A 14,926-nucleotide genomic window follows, 5' to 3' on the forward strand; every position below is an offset into this window, starting at 1 on the left:
GATCATAATCATGTACTGTTCCAAAGACTTTAATATAATACCTTTGAAGAACATTCACCTTTACTCTGCCAATCATATGATCCAGGTATCTACCACAGTCATTAAGATTAGGAGTTTAAATACCATATGAGAGAGAGCCCAATTGACCCACGATGAATCAGCTTTTGTTCCCTGCTCCAGTTACTGTGGCCAAGGGTTTGTGGTCAATCAGCTTTACTTGAATTTAACATTGATCTATGACTATGATGGCAATAGTTCAAACTTGTCACAAGAAAACTAAAACATTCAAGGTAAAACAATTAGCCTTGCCTCATAAGATTTTCTCAGCCCAACAGATGTATTATAAAACACAAGGAAGATTATTGTCTTTATGAAAGGAAAGGGGATGGAAGAAGAGAAAAACATACCAAGGAAACATAGCATTTAGAATACTCTATTGTATAAAGTTTTGTGAATTTAGCAGTATATAATATATTATTAGATTAAATAAAACTGTGTAGTTGCCAAGGTATATTTAATAATCTAATAAGGCAAGAAGAGTGCAATCGATTTTTTTTTCTTATAATGTTTTCTATGCTATACCCAGAGGGGTCTTTCTGAAGTCTTAGAAATCTAAATCTAAAGGGTCATGCCCTTGCTCTAATTAAAGTCCTTCAATGACTTCCCACTTTTCTGAAAGAGTGAAGGACAAACTCTTCTTCAGAGACTGAGGGCCACTTCATGCTTTGGAATTTGCTTTCCTCTCTGACCTCATCTTTCACTAGCAGGCCACTTACATTTCACACCACAGCCTTAAGAAATAGCTTCCAGTCTCTTTTATATTCTGTCCTTCTGGTTTTCACTTCCTTTTTTTTTCCTGATCTCCTGTGTGCTCCCATAGCACCCTGACAATATAATTATATTCACGTAAAAACTGTGTATTTAATTGTCTGTCTCCATCACTGGATAGTATGCTCAGTGAGGCTCACATCACGTATGTTTGATTCACAATGTTCTCTCAGTAATAGCAGAATCCCTATTATATAATAAGCCCTCAATATATATATATATGTGAAATGAAGAATAAACACTAAATTTTAATAATGTTCCAATAAAAATAATCAGTTGACCAAAGATAAATTATAATATTCTTTATAGGATACCTCCTCTCATTTGAACCCAGATATAAGCTTTAGCAGATATTCAGAGAATCCTCATTGCTACTCCTCACCAGTATTAAAATGGCATAAATAAAAAGGATTGCACATGATAAATAAGGGTTCAGAAAATGAATACTGTCATAATACTTTATATATGCATACATACATACTTATATGTCACTATAATGTGACATTATTTTAAAAGAAATAATATAAAATCATTAAGGATTTGTGGTTAAAGTTAGGTGGCTCATGACTTGATGTCTAACTTAGAGAGTTATTATGGAGTGATTACTAGTAGAGATAAGGCAATGATATTATGTTTATTATGATAATATAATTTTCTCTGTGGTGGTTTATTAAGTGTAAATTAGTACAAATTAACCTTGGTAACCTCATTCTTTCTTATTACTTTATTTGAAATATCAGTTATCACTAATCTACCTTGAAATTGCTCTATCTTCCAAATAGCCTATATGGTTAGAAGTAGACTGATCAGTCCTAGTCAGAAAAGAAGAAACGCAACTACTGATTATTCCAAATAGTTCATTATTCACATAAAATTGGCTCTGAATGACATAAGTAAGGATATTTCCATATATATATAAATGAGAAAATAATTGAATGTCATTCATTGAGATAAAAAGTTATTGATGGTCACGGCGGAGTGGGCTCTCACATGGAGGTGGGGAAGTTTGGCTTTCGGGAATGATCACTAAGACTCACAAAGGAGACCTGGGCTTTGGGTTCCCAGAGAAAAAGAAGAAGAAAAGGAAGGTAGTTAAAGAACCAGAGACTCAATACTCTGTTTTAAACAGTGACAATTATTTTGTGGAGGTTTGTCGCACAAGAGCCACATCACCCTCGAAGAATATGGTCCAAGAGCAGGCACCCGAAATGCCTCTAATGAAGAAAAAGGAGTCACAGCACTGTCTGCGAGGAACTCCTAGAACCTGAGACCATGTTACGTGCCAAATGGATTGAGCCATCGCCCAGCCCCACAAAGCAGGCACTTGGTCCATCTGAGTCCCTCGGTAGGGAAAAGAAGAAGAAGAGAAAGTCCGTGTTCCCTGGCTCAAGGGTGAAGACCTCTGCAGACCACAGGCAGGGCGAGGAGGTGACCAGAGTTGGCAAGAAGCTCAAAAAACACAAGAAGGAGAAGAAGGCACAGGAAGCTACAGCCGTCTCAGCCAGGGACCCTTGGTTCTGTGAGGCCAGGGACGCTTTGTACACTTGCTCAGTTGGGAAAGGTGGCGTCCCTGAGCAGGCAGTCTTGGGACAGAAACGGAAGCAGTGGAGCCCCAGGGAACACAACATGAGGATGAAGAAGAAAAAGAAAATCCACCAGGAGGGAGATATCCCCCTAGGGCACCCTGAGCTCTCCAGGTCTCTGGAGAGCAGCTGTAGGAAAGGAAGTAAAAAGAAGTCAGTAAAACTAGACGCTCCAGAATACATCCCAATAGGAGATGACCCCAAGGCCCCTGTGAAGAAGAAAATGGAGTCCAAGAAAAAGGCAGAGCAGGCAGACACTGAGTTGCCAGCTCTGAAGAGGAAGAAGAAGAGGCAGGAGAACCTTGGGAGGAGGAGCCCGACACGGACTTGGAGGTAGTGTTGGAAAAGAAGGGCAACATGGACGAGGCGCACATAGACCCGGTGAGGCGAAAGGCCTTGCAAGAAGAGATCGATCGTGAGTCGGGGAGGACGGAAGCTTCTGACACCAGGAAGCAGACAGGAACTCAGTTTGGCCAATGGGATACTGCTGGCTTTGAAAATGAGGAACAGAAACTGAAATTTCTCAAACTCATGGGTGGCTTTAAAAATCTGTCCCCTTCATTCAGTTGCCCCCCTAACATGGTTGGCAGGCCCAACATGGTCCTCAGCAAGAAGGTGGCCGACACCCTGCAGCAGAATCTGCAGCAGGACTACGACTGGGCCATGAGCTGGAAGTACAAGCAGAGGGCCGGCCTTGGCTTCTCCATGGCTCTAGACAAAATCTTTTATATTGACAGGAACGCATCCGGGTCAATCAAGTTTGAAGATTAAACTGTCCTGTCTTGTCCCACCAAACGGCCAACATTGCTTTTATTGTTCTGTTACGCAGATGAAAACCATAGGACAGTTGTCTCGAATTGAATTCCTGCAGAGATAAAGGACAACTATGTTGATGTGCTTGGACAAAGTGGGGTGAGGGCAGCTAGTTTCAGGAAGCAGGAGAACATGTGAGTGGCTGAAACCTACTGTTTTCTGTGTGAAGCTTCTGTCCCTGTTGAAGACAGTGAGTATCAATAGCAATAGCTCACGCTTTTCTAGTGCTTACTGTGTGCCAGGCACATATGTGTCTCCCTTGCATTAATGTATTTAATCTTTATGATTTTGATTCTGCCTCACCATGGGGCAGAGGTGAGGCAGGTCTGCCTGGGCCCTGACCAACAAACATCGGCCAGGTCTAGAGTCTTACAAGCCTGTGTTAACAGTGATTCAGGTGGGCCACTTCCCTCAGAAGGTGAACTTGGCCTTTCATGGATTCAACCTTGAGATGCATAACAGAAGAGGCCTACAAGGTAAGATTCTGCATTTGAGTTAGCTCTTCAGGGCACATCCCCTTCCGACAGGGGAATAAATCTTTCCCAGTCTTGATCCACACTACAGGAACTTGCCCAGTGTAAAAGGAACCAACCACTGCTTCTCTAATCATTTTTATCTTGCTGAGAGATCACACTACAGTTTGGGCTTGCTTGGCTGTCAGGAAGGATTGTGCTCAGCCATCTACTGGGTGCTTCCAGAGAGTGGCTGAGTGATTGTCCCTGATCTATCACCACAGTGATAGCTCTCATTAGGGTGTGGTGGTCAGGCCTTTCCCCTCTTGCTGTTCGGTATCTTCAGTCTCTGTGATAGGGTTTGAATTTTTAGCTCAGTGTGGCTGAATGAGTTCCACTTGGCTTGGGAAGGTTATTAAAGTCTGTTCCTGAAGCAGGATCTAAGCAGAGAAGGCTGGGCAGCCAAGACGGCAAGATGCCAAGTGTCCTCAGATTGAACTTAGCCTTGTCTCGGCTGCTGTCATAGGTGCAGACCACTGTTGCTCTAGTGACAGCTCCTGCCCTGCAGTTAGCTGGGCCTCTGTCCTTTTGTAAATTAAACAACATTGTCTTGAGTCACCTATCCCCCTTTTTCCCCATGTCCTGGGCCCTCCTCAGGCTGTCTGCAAGTTTTTGTGGTGTGATTTCCCATGTTTTTCTTCATTTGTTGACTCCGTGTAGCACACAGCCTGTCTCCACTGGAACAAGGCAGTTTTTGGACTTTTATTCAGAATCTGGGAGAGATGGGTGGGAGGTCTGGTATTTAAGCACAGCCAAGGTCTTAGCTGAATACATAACAACCCTGTTCTCGAACTTGTCGGCTGTTTCTCCCTTGGGGGTTGCTCACTGACTGACCCCCCTCCTATGGCAAGGTCCCTTATAACTGCCTTTATCCAGCTGTTCCCCAGACCTCGTGATTCTTAACCACTTTATTCCTTGAGGTGATTCCTGCTGTTTTGCCTTAGCCCACTAGGCCCCTCCGTGAGGCCACCTTTCTGTAGCTAGACTGCCCAATCAAAAGTGTTTGCCAGATAGACACAGTTCTCTCAAAAATTGTGTGTTCAGCTCTGCAAACTTAGAACTGTTCAGGTTTGTGGTTGGAATAATGCCCCCATGCCCCGCCCCCCCATCCAAGTCCTAATCATTGGAACCTGTTAATATGTTGTGATACAAAACAAAAGGGAGTTTAAGGTAGCGGATGGAATTGTTTGCTAATCAGTTGACCTTAATATGATTAGACTGGGCCTACCCAGATAATCCAGGATTAGAAGTAGAAGAGGGAGACAGAAGAGTCAAGAGACTTGCAAGAAACACTCAACAAGCTGTCACTAGTTTGAAGATGAAGGAACCACAAGCCAAGGAATGCAGGTGGCCTTTAGAAGCTGGAAAAGGCAAGAAAACTGATTCTCCCCTAGAGCCTCCAGAAGGAATACAGCCCAGCTGACACCTTCATTTTGAAGGTAAGCCCACTGGACTTCAGACCAGGAGACCTGTAAGATGGTAAAATTGTGAATTTTTAAGCCACTAAGTTTGTAGTAATTTAAAGCACAATAGAAAATTAATACAGGCCTCATGCAGAAGTTTTTCTCATTTTCACCTTATTTCCTAAATTTTTTTGATTTTTTTCCTGTTGTTTCTCCATCATCCTTCATGTAGTAGTAGCAGACTTCATCTCATGTAGGCCGTGGTCTTCAGAGACTGGCTAATTGATTTAGTAACAGGCTGAGGAAACCAAACAAGAACATAGAAAATCTAAGCTTCCACCTGGGCCAGGTAACATACGGTTCAGAAGCTGCTTTGATGTAACAGATACCTGACCGAACATGAAAGTCCAAGTCCAGGTTAATGGAAGAGCATTAGGAATTCACTGACTCAGGCTTGGTCACTGATGCTCTCTGATGTGTACAGCCTCAAAGTAGATGACTTAAAAGTGCGTAATTTGTAAATTTGTGATTGATTTTCATTTGAATAGTATCATATAGTAAAAGTGGTATAGGAAATAATTTTAATGAAAATAATTTTGTGAAATAAAGGCCACTTGGGAATATTTGAGCAGTACTAAAAAAAATTTATTGGTGATGAAATTATAGGGGTTTAATTTTGTTCAGAGTACAAAAATCATTTGAACTATGATATTAATTTTAAAACTGGATATAACACTCAGATTATCTATTAGTGTTTCTCAACTCAAGGGATGTTTCCTTCCAAAGAGCATTTAAAATAAATAAGAGGGGACACTTTTGGTTGTCACATGACTTGTGGGTTAGATTGACATTAAGCATCCAGATGACACTGTCTGCTGAAAGCCTGCAGTGTTCAGGAAGATACCTTGAAACTAAGAATCAACCTACCTCAAATGCCAACTGAGAAACCACAAATTTAGAAAGCAGAAAATCAACAATATAAACAAATTAGTGGTAGAAACAGGATTGAAATTGTCTGCAGACTCTATCTCTGAATATAGTAAGAACTATATATAAGGATATCATTACTTTTGAGGATGATTTTATATTTCCATTCCATTCATCACACAGATATTAAAATTTATAGGTAGCTATAGGTGCCAGAAGTTCCACATTCTTCAGATCTCCTTGCTTTTGTCCCTTCCTGTTGGTGGTCTTCCCATGTGCTCCTCCTCCAAGAGAGAGGAGAGTCTTTGTCATGCAACTCCTTCTGTCATAATCTATTATTGATTTGCTAGAGCCCCATTGGTGGTAAAGTGTGGAGGCTGTGCCTTGGGGTCTCTGACCTTCACAAATGTTTCTCCAGTGCTATAGCTTTGTTTCCCCCACTCCATTCCCTGGTTGCAGAGTTTCTAGTCTATTTCCTTGAACACCTGACCCTTGTTAGTAGTGTCTTTTTCTTCCCTCAGGTGAGACAGGAAGGTTGGAAGAAACTAGACACAGAGGAATTCCCTTTTCCAGCAGACAGAACTTCTGGCTGTGACTTTGGTCCTGGAAAATAGGCTTTCTTTCATAGAGAAGGCTCTAAGTGTGTTTCACAAGGCTTATCATTTGCCTTCCCTGCTAGAGCCAAGAAAGGATCTTTCTCATATTCTTACCATAGGAACCTGATGGGGATCCTGGAAGTATTTTGATACTCCTCTATATTCAGCATTTCATGAAAATTACCATTTGTGTGTTCCTATCAGTTTATGCCTTCAATGAATTCTGCTTTGGGTAACATGATCTCAGTTCCTATATCATTCTTGATGTGCCTGTCTCTCCAGATTTTAGAGTAGCTGTTTGCCCAGTAATATCATTGTTTTGATGAGTCCAAGAAAAGTCATTTTTTTTCAGTTTTCTTGTTGTAAGGCCAGGAGTGATAACTTCTAAACTCTACTTCTGTGGCTTTACTTGTCAAGAATGCAACCATAAAGCTGGAGTCTTTTCCTTTAACCTTTCTAAATTTCTGTCTTCTTTCCAGAAAGAACAAATAATTGCAATTCTGACATACCTCAATTACTTATGAAAATTTTTGTCACTTTCTAAAAAGGAATACAGTGAGAAAGAGGGGGTATGAAAAAAAAATAGAACAAAAAAACTAGTCCAATGGTTTGGGAAAATCTTCATAAAAGAACTGTCAAACAAGTAATTGCTGAAAATTTTAAATATGAAGAGACCAAATAAACAAACAAAAGGTCAATATTAATTGCCCTTAATCTAAATATATAGAGCTATGGGCTAAATTATGTTTCCTTAAAATATATATGTTGAAGCCCTAATCACAGCGTGACCATATCTGGATTTACAAGAAGAGGAAGAGAGATCTCTTTCTCTCTCTCCACCATGTGAGAACATCACAAAAAGACAACCTTCTGAATATTGTTACAACTGAAATCGTTGTTTGCCTTGGTTACAGTCTCACCACTGGGTTGCCAAATGTAAGACAGAGTAGAATATTTCTTCAAAGACTTTAAAAATGAGGTGAATACTGAAATGCTAACCCTTGGAAGGCTGGTAGAAACTTAAAGCTTAAATGTAACCAGGCCAACTTTCTGCTAAACCAAAAATACCATTGTCTTCTACAGGATTTAAATGAGAAACGAATTTCATAACATAATATTTAAAATACTGTATTAAAATACAATATTAAAAACACAATACAAGACACAATATAAAACTGGCATGAGGATGAGGAAAAATATCAATTTATATGGGAAAAGATAACCTATAGATGCCAAAACAGAGATGACATAGATGTTAGGATTATCTGTCAAAGATTTTAAGCACCTATTTTTTTAAATGTTCCCACAAGAATGAGTAAATTCTCTTGAGTGAATGGAGAGTTAGAAGTCTAGCAAAAGTAGAAAATATAGAGAACAAAATGGAAATTTTAGAGCTTTAAAATACAATAACCATCTTTTTTAAAAAAGAAATCAAACTCCTGGAGTGATCACTAATAGAATGAAAATGACAGAGAAGATAGCCACTGAACTTAAAGGTAAATCAACAGAAATAATACAAGTGAATTGCAGGAAGATAAAAAAGTGAAATACAAGAGTAAACAGTCTTAGGGACCATGGGGCAGCAAAAAAAGGTCTACAATTAATATTGTTGGAGTTGCAGAGACAGGAGAAGGAATGTGGTCCTATAAAAATATTTGAAGAAATAATGTCTGATAATATCCCAAATATGGTGAGAGACATAAACTTACATGCCAAAGACTCTCAGTGAAACCCAAGCAAGATAAGTCCCAAATAATCCACTTTCAAGCATAACATAATTAAACTCTTAAAACTAAAACAAAAAAAGAAAGAAAGAAGAAAGAAAGAAAGAAGACAGAAAGAAAGAAAGAAAGAAAGAAAGAAAGAAAGAAAGAAAGAAAGAAAGAAAGAAAGAAAGAAAGAAAGAAAGAAAAATATATTTGAGAACAGTTGGTAAAATAAAAAATGACTGGGTTCTTACAAGAAAGCATGGAGGTCAAAAGGAAGTATAAGACTGTTTATAAAGTGCTGAAAGAAGTGTGAACCCATAATTCTATATCCAATGAAAATATCCTTCAGGAAAGAAGGATAAGTTAAGTTCTTCTCAGATGGAGGAAAACTAAGAGTAGTTATTATCAGTATATCAGGTCTATAAGAATGCTAAAGGAAGGTTTCCATACAGAAGGGAATTATATAAGAAGAAAACTTAGAACATAAAGAATAAAGAATAGCACCAGAAGTATCATATCAAGTTAAGTATAATAAACAACTTTTCTGCTCTTGAGTTATTTAAACTCTGTATGACTATTACAATCATAATCTAATAGAATTTTTCTAATAGAATTTGTGATATAACATATGAGACAACTACAACACCAGTGGGAAGGCAATGGAACCTTCATAATTGTAAGATTACTACTTGATGTGGTAAAATATCAATTGTAAGTAAAATGTGAAATGTTAATTATATATGTCATAATATCTATAGCAACACCTAAAATATAAAAACTAAGAAGTAGATTAAAAAGATAACAGATGAATTAAAATGGAATAATAAAAAATGCTTAAATGACTCAAAAGAAGTGTAGAAAGGAAAAGTAGAGAATATATATATATATATATATATCTCTGAAGCAACCAGAAAATAATGAAATGATAGACTAAATCGAAACATATTAAAATTATATTGAATTTAATGACTTAAATTCAGCAATTAAATAAAAGAGACTGTTATGTTGATAAGTGATCCAAATATATGTATTATACAGGAAACTCATTTCAAATATAGTGATATATGTAGGTTAAAAGTAAAAAGATAGTAAAGATTCAACCATGTTAATGCTAATCAAACAAAAGCAGTGACTATATCTATATTAATAATAAGTGACTTAATAAAGTAGGTAAGAGAATAGAAAATTAATAAGAATATAAAGAAACATTAGAGGGATAAAAGGGACAATTCACTAAGAAGATATAATGGTACAAAATATGTAGATAGCTAATAAAAGAGCTTCAAAATATAAGATGGAAAAACTCACAGAACTGAAAGGACAAATAGAAAAACCATAATTATAGATGGAGACAACACTCCTTCTTTAGTAATACACAGAAATAGCAGACAGAATAATCAGCAAGAATATAGAACATAACACCATCAACCAATGGGATATGATATATATAGAACACTTCATCCTACAATAGCAAAACGCCCTTTACTTTCAATTGTGTGTAGAATAGTCATCAAGATAAACCATGTTTTGCATCATAATCCAAACTTAAAATGTTTTTTAAAACTTGGAATCATACAATGACATTCTCTGACCATAATGGAATTAACAGAAAGGTAATGGGAAAATCTCCAAACATTTTGGAAAGAAACAAGAAAGTTCTAAATAATTCATAGATCATTGTGGAGAATTAGTAAGTATTTTGAGCTGAACAAAATTAAAACTATAACATCAAAATTTATGGTATGCAGCTAAAACAATGCTTAAGGGAAAATTTCTATGATTAAGTGCTCATATTAGAAAAGAAGAAAGGTCTCAAACCAATAATAATCTTAGTTTCCTCCTTACAAAACTAGTAAAGAAGAACAAAATAAATCTAAGTATGCGGAATGAAGGAAATAATGAAGATGGGAGTAGAAATAAAATTGAAAAGAGGAAAACAATAGAGAAAATCAAGGACACCTAAAGCTGGTTCTTTGGAAAAAAAAAAAAAAGTTGGGTGAACATCCAACAAAACTGGAAAAATAAGACACAAATTAGCAATATGAGGCATGAAAGACGTGCTACTACAGACTGAAGACATCAAAATTATGTAGAGGAAATGAACTAATTCTTAAAAAAAACAAAAGAACACAAATAATCACAACTAAAGATGAAATGAAAAAACCAGAACAGCTCTATATCTAGAAATGAGCTGAATTTGTCACTTAAAATCTTCCTCAATAGCCTGCCAAAGAATTTTCCAGGAGGGCTATACCACTTAGTCTCACTGATTCTGGGTACAATGTATAATCATGCTCCTCCCCCAAGAGTAGTTGCTTTTCAAATGTGTTTGCTTCATTTTCTTTTTTTGTAAACTTTTTTTTTAATTGAATAAAAGATTCTTTAAATTCTATAGTGCTTTACAATTTTCAGAAGTGTTTCCTTTTCTTTTTTGTCTTCCTCCTGATTGAACTCTTCAGCTATCTGCATGAAGTTTTCACCAGTGCCCTAATGGCAGTAGCCCTTGTTAACATTTCTCCGCACCTTCAGGCTACTGCTCTGTAGTGTAGACTGGAAGAAAATTCCTGGTGGAGCTTTGCACCCCTCAAGAGCTGCTGCTCTCCTTTACAAGTCTGCACCACAGTGAAGATTACTGACCTCTTTCCAAGTCTTTCCATGTCTTTAGTGTTTGTGGAGAAAGCTGTCAAGAAGTTAATGAATTCTCCCAATTACTGCAACATCAGAGGTTTCATCCTCTTCTGCTTACTCACACTCAAGTCTTCACCCCGTGTCAGATTTTCTAGCTCAGCTCTTACAGGCTCTGTCTCTCTGTCTCTCTCTCCCTGTCTCTCTCTCTCTCTCTCTGCAGGCATCATCTCTCTTTAGATTTTGGGCCAGTTGGTTACTCTGTAAATGCAGATTCCCAAGGGGTTAAAAACATTGAAAAAGTTAGTCCAACTCTTTCTTTCAGTGTGTGAAAGACCCTGCTTCCATAATTCTATATCCTGGGGTGAAAATCTGAGATTGAACCTCTTTCTTTTATTAGCATATTTTGTAGATCTTTTACCTGTGAGCACAAATCTTCTTCATTTTGCTGTACTACAAAGTATTTCTTAATATGGATTTAGAGCATATCATGTAACCAATTCCTAATCTATGGTCACAAATTTTAAGTTTTTAAGTCAAACGTTGCTTCTATAGAAGTCTCTAAGATATAGCTGTGTGATTATTTGAATAGGATAAATATATGAACTCGAAGTGGTGGTACAAACAATTTGAGTTATCTTTCTAAAGCACAAGTCTAATCATACATCTCCCACATTAGAGTCCTCTGATTTTTTTCTCCTTAGGTAAATAGAAATACCTTTATCATTTCCTTCAACCTACTTCTAGCATTTCAATCTCCTATTCTACCTACAGTTTTACCCCTTCAGGGATATAAAATTATGCAAGGTTTTTTTTTTTTTTTCTGACAGCAAGAACTCTTAAACCTATGATGTAATATAATTTTTATCCTACAGAGATTCCCTCATAGAAATTTGATTCTACATCATGCTTATTGTATTTATTGTGAATAGACATAAGAAACAACTAGATGAAAAATCTAAGTCTAATATGTTGTGATACTGCTATTAAAGGCATGTCTGTTAGGTTGTTCAAAAAAATGTACATAATGAATTTCTCTTTACATTTAGAGCCAGTAAAAGTATGTTTTCCCTTTCTTTATGAATTTATTTACTTCCTTTTATTAGATAATGAGAACATTATAACAACTGTTCTGTTTCTGTTTTGATTTACTGGAAACTTTAGTCAAATTTTGTGTTCCAAGTTAGAATGCAAGCCTAATTTTTTTTTTTTTAGAGTAAGAAATTGGTCTATAACTTTTTTTTTATTGGAGTATAGATGCTTTACAATGTTGTGTTAGTTTCTGCTGTACAGCAAAGTGAATCAGCCACACGTATATATTTATCCCCTCTTCCTTGAATTCCCTTCCCATTTAGGTCAATACAGAGCAATTGAGTAGAGTTCCATGTGCTATACAGTCTGTTCTCATTAGTTATCTATTTTATACATAGTAGTGTATGTATGTCAATCCCAATCTTCCAATTCATCCCACCCTCGCTTCCCCCCTTAATATCTACATTTGTTCGCTACGTCTGTGTCTCTATTTCTGCTTTGCAAATAAGTTCATCTATACCATTTTTCTAGATTCCACATATATGCATTAATATACGCTATTTGTTTTTCTCTGACTAATTATAATATTCAAGGTACTATGCTAATTATAGCACATATAAGAGGGAAAAAGATTGTTCTTGTGCTGCTCACTTACAGTAATTTTGGGGAAAAATTGGCTAAAAATTTCAAACAATGGAATATAACATAATGCAAAGAGTTCATGAAAATGGATTACTATCACCTGGAGGAGGTTTTAAAAATGTTAAGAGTTTCCACGCCTCATAGTATATAAATTAAGGAGAAGTTAGGTTTAGGAATAAGAAACATGAAGATGTGAGTACCTGCAAGGCATGTTAGAAGAACAGTGAGAAAGCTTTTCATTCTTACAAATAGAAAATTTAATAAAATATACTTTGGCTTTGGATAAAATTGATAGAAATTATCGGTCATAATAAAACTTTAAGACCAAGATTTTATAAAGTCAAATGTGAATTATCAGAGCACTGAACTAAAAATGATCAGTAAATCAATGTAGAACATTTCTATTCCAATGATTATAAAAGACTTGGGAAAAAGGACAAAATAAGGATAAAAGAACTCACTTTAAATGTATAAGATTCTGGACTTCCCTGGTGGCGCAGTGGTTAAGAATCTGCCTGCCAATACAGGGGACACAGTTCTGAGCCCTGGTCCAGGAAGATCCCACACGCCACAGAGCAACTAAGCCCTTGCGCCACAACTATTGAGCCTATGCTCTAGAGCCCGCGAGCCACAACTACTGAAGCCTGCGCGCCTAGAGCCCGTGTTCCGCGACAAGAGAAGCGACCGCAATGAGAAGCCCACGCACTGCAACGAAAAGTAGACCCCGCTCGTCTCAACTAGAGAAACCCTGAACACAGCAACGAAGAACCAGCGCAGCCAAAAATAAATAAATAAATACATACATACATACATAAATAAATTTATTTTTAAAAAAGGAAATGAGAGTTTAAAAAACGGCATAAGATTCTGATTCTTATCTTTTTTTTTTTTTTTTTTTTTATGTTGTACGCGGGCCTCTCACCATTGTGGCCTCACCCGTTGCGGAGCACAGGCTCCGGACGTGCAGGCTCAGCAGCCATGGCTCACGGGCCCAGCCGCTCCACGGCATGTAGGGATCTTCCCGGACCGGGGCACGAACCTGTGTCCGCGGCATCGGCAGGTGGACTCTCAACCACTGCGCCACCAGGGAAGCCCTCTGATTCTTATCTTTAATAAGGAAAAAGCAAGAGTCTCTACTTCCTAAGGTCCTTCTTAAAGTTATTCAATGCAAATTATTACTTGAAATAATGTTTTAAATTATTAAAAATACTCATGTAATCTCTGAATCCAAACAATTTAGAAACATGTAAAATATATTTGCTCCTTCAGTCTATAGAATGAATGTGTTTGATATGTGAAAAGTAATTTATGAATCAAATAGTATATGTGTTAAATCAGACCCTCACTTAATCAAGTATGTGGATCTTAATTAAGAAACAGATTCCTTAAGTCCCCTTGCAGATTGCATTTAAGAGAGTGCTTTACAGACTCAAACACAAAGACAATGAAGGGGAGCAGAATATAGCTCTCCAGAATATTCCACTTTGGCATGTAGATTATTTCAAGCTGAAGACAATTTGGGCCCAGTAGACTCAGGAAAACTTTTACCTCTACCTTAACTGCCTAAAAGAATTTTGATGGGGCCTAGCCCAGAGACAGAACTATTACCAGAGATAACTTTTTTTATCTGAAAGAATTACCTGCATGGCCAGGCAAACATCTGATTACCAAATATCTGCTCTTCTTACTGTCCCTTTTTTTTTTAACTTTTTATTTTGTATTGGAATATAGTTGAATAACAATGTTGTCTTAGTTTCAGGTGTACAGCAAAGTGTTTCAGTTATATATATATATATATACATGTACCTATTCTTTTTCAAATAATTTTCCCATTTAGATTGTTACATAATACTGAGCAGAGTTCTCTGTGCTCTACAGTAGGTCCTTGTTAGTTATTCATTTAAAAAATAGCAGTGAGCGAACTTATGGCTACCATGGGGGAGAGGTGGGGGGGAGGATAGTTAGGGAGTTTGGGATTGACATGTACATACTTCTTACTGTCCTTTGAATTACCCTCCTTCCCTTCAAAGCTCTAGGCCCCTATCCCACTACTTAGCTCAGAGTGGCATATAAGCTGTAGTTGCCTGAGTGCCTTTGAGTCTCATATTTTTATGGGGATCCCATGTGTACAAAATTTGTTTTTCTCCTATTAATCTGTTTTGTCAATTTAATTATTCGACCCACCAAAGAACCTCAAAGGGAAGAAGAAAAAGAAATTTCTGCCTTTACAGCAACACAGTGCTTTTAGTTATTGAT

General features: G+C 37.2%; 1 protein-coding gene across 1 annotated transcript; it reads left to right on the top strand.

The window, feature by feature from the left end:
* The first annotated feature begins 1,847 nt into the window (after positions 1-1,847).
* LOC101272041 (lysine-rich nucleolar protein 1-like) lies at positions 1,848-3,182 on the top strand. The gene is given in 3 exon segments (XM_012536968.3): positions 1,848-2,062; positions 2,064-2,698; positions 2,701-3,182. Coding segments are annotated over 3 exon segments (1,332 nt in total).
* The last annotated feature ends 11,744 nt before the right edge of the window (positions 3,183-14,926 follow it).

This window comes from Orcinus orca, chromosome 5 (genome assembly GCF_937001465.1).
Source record: "Orcinus orca chromosome 5, mOrcOrc1.1, whole genome shotgun sequence".
NCBI lineage: Eukaryota > Metazoa > Chordata > Mammalia > Artiodactyla > Delphinidae > Orcinus > Orcinus orca.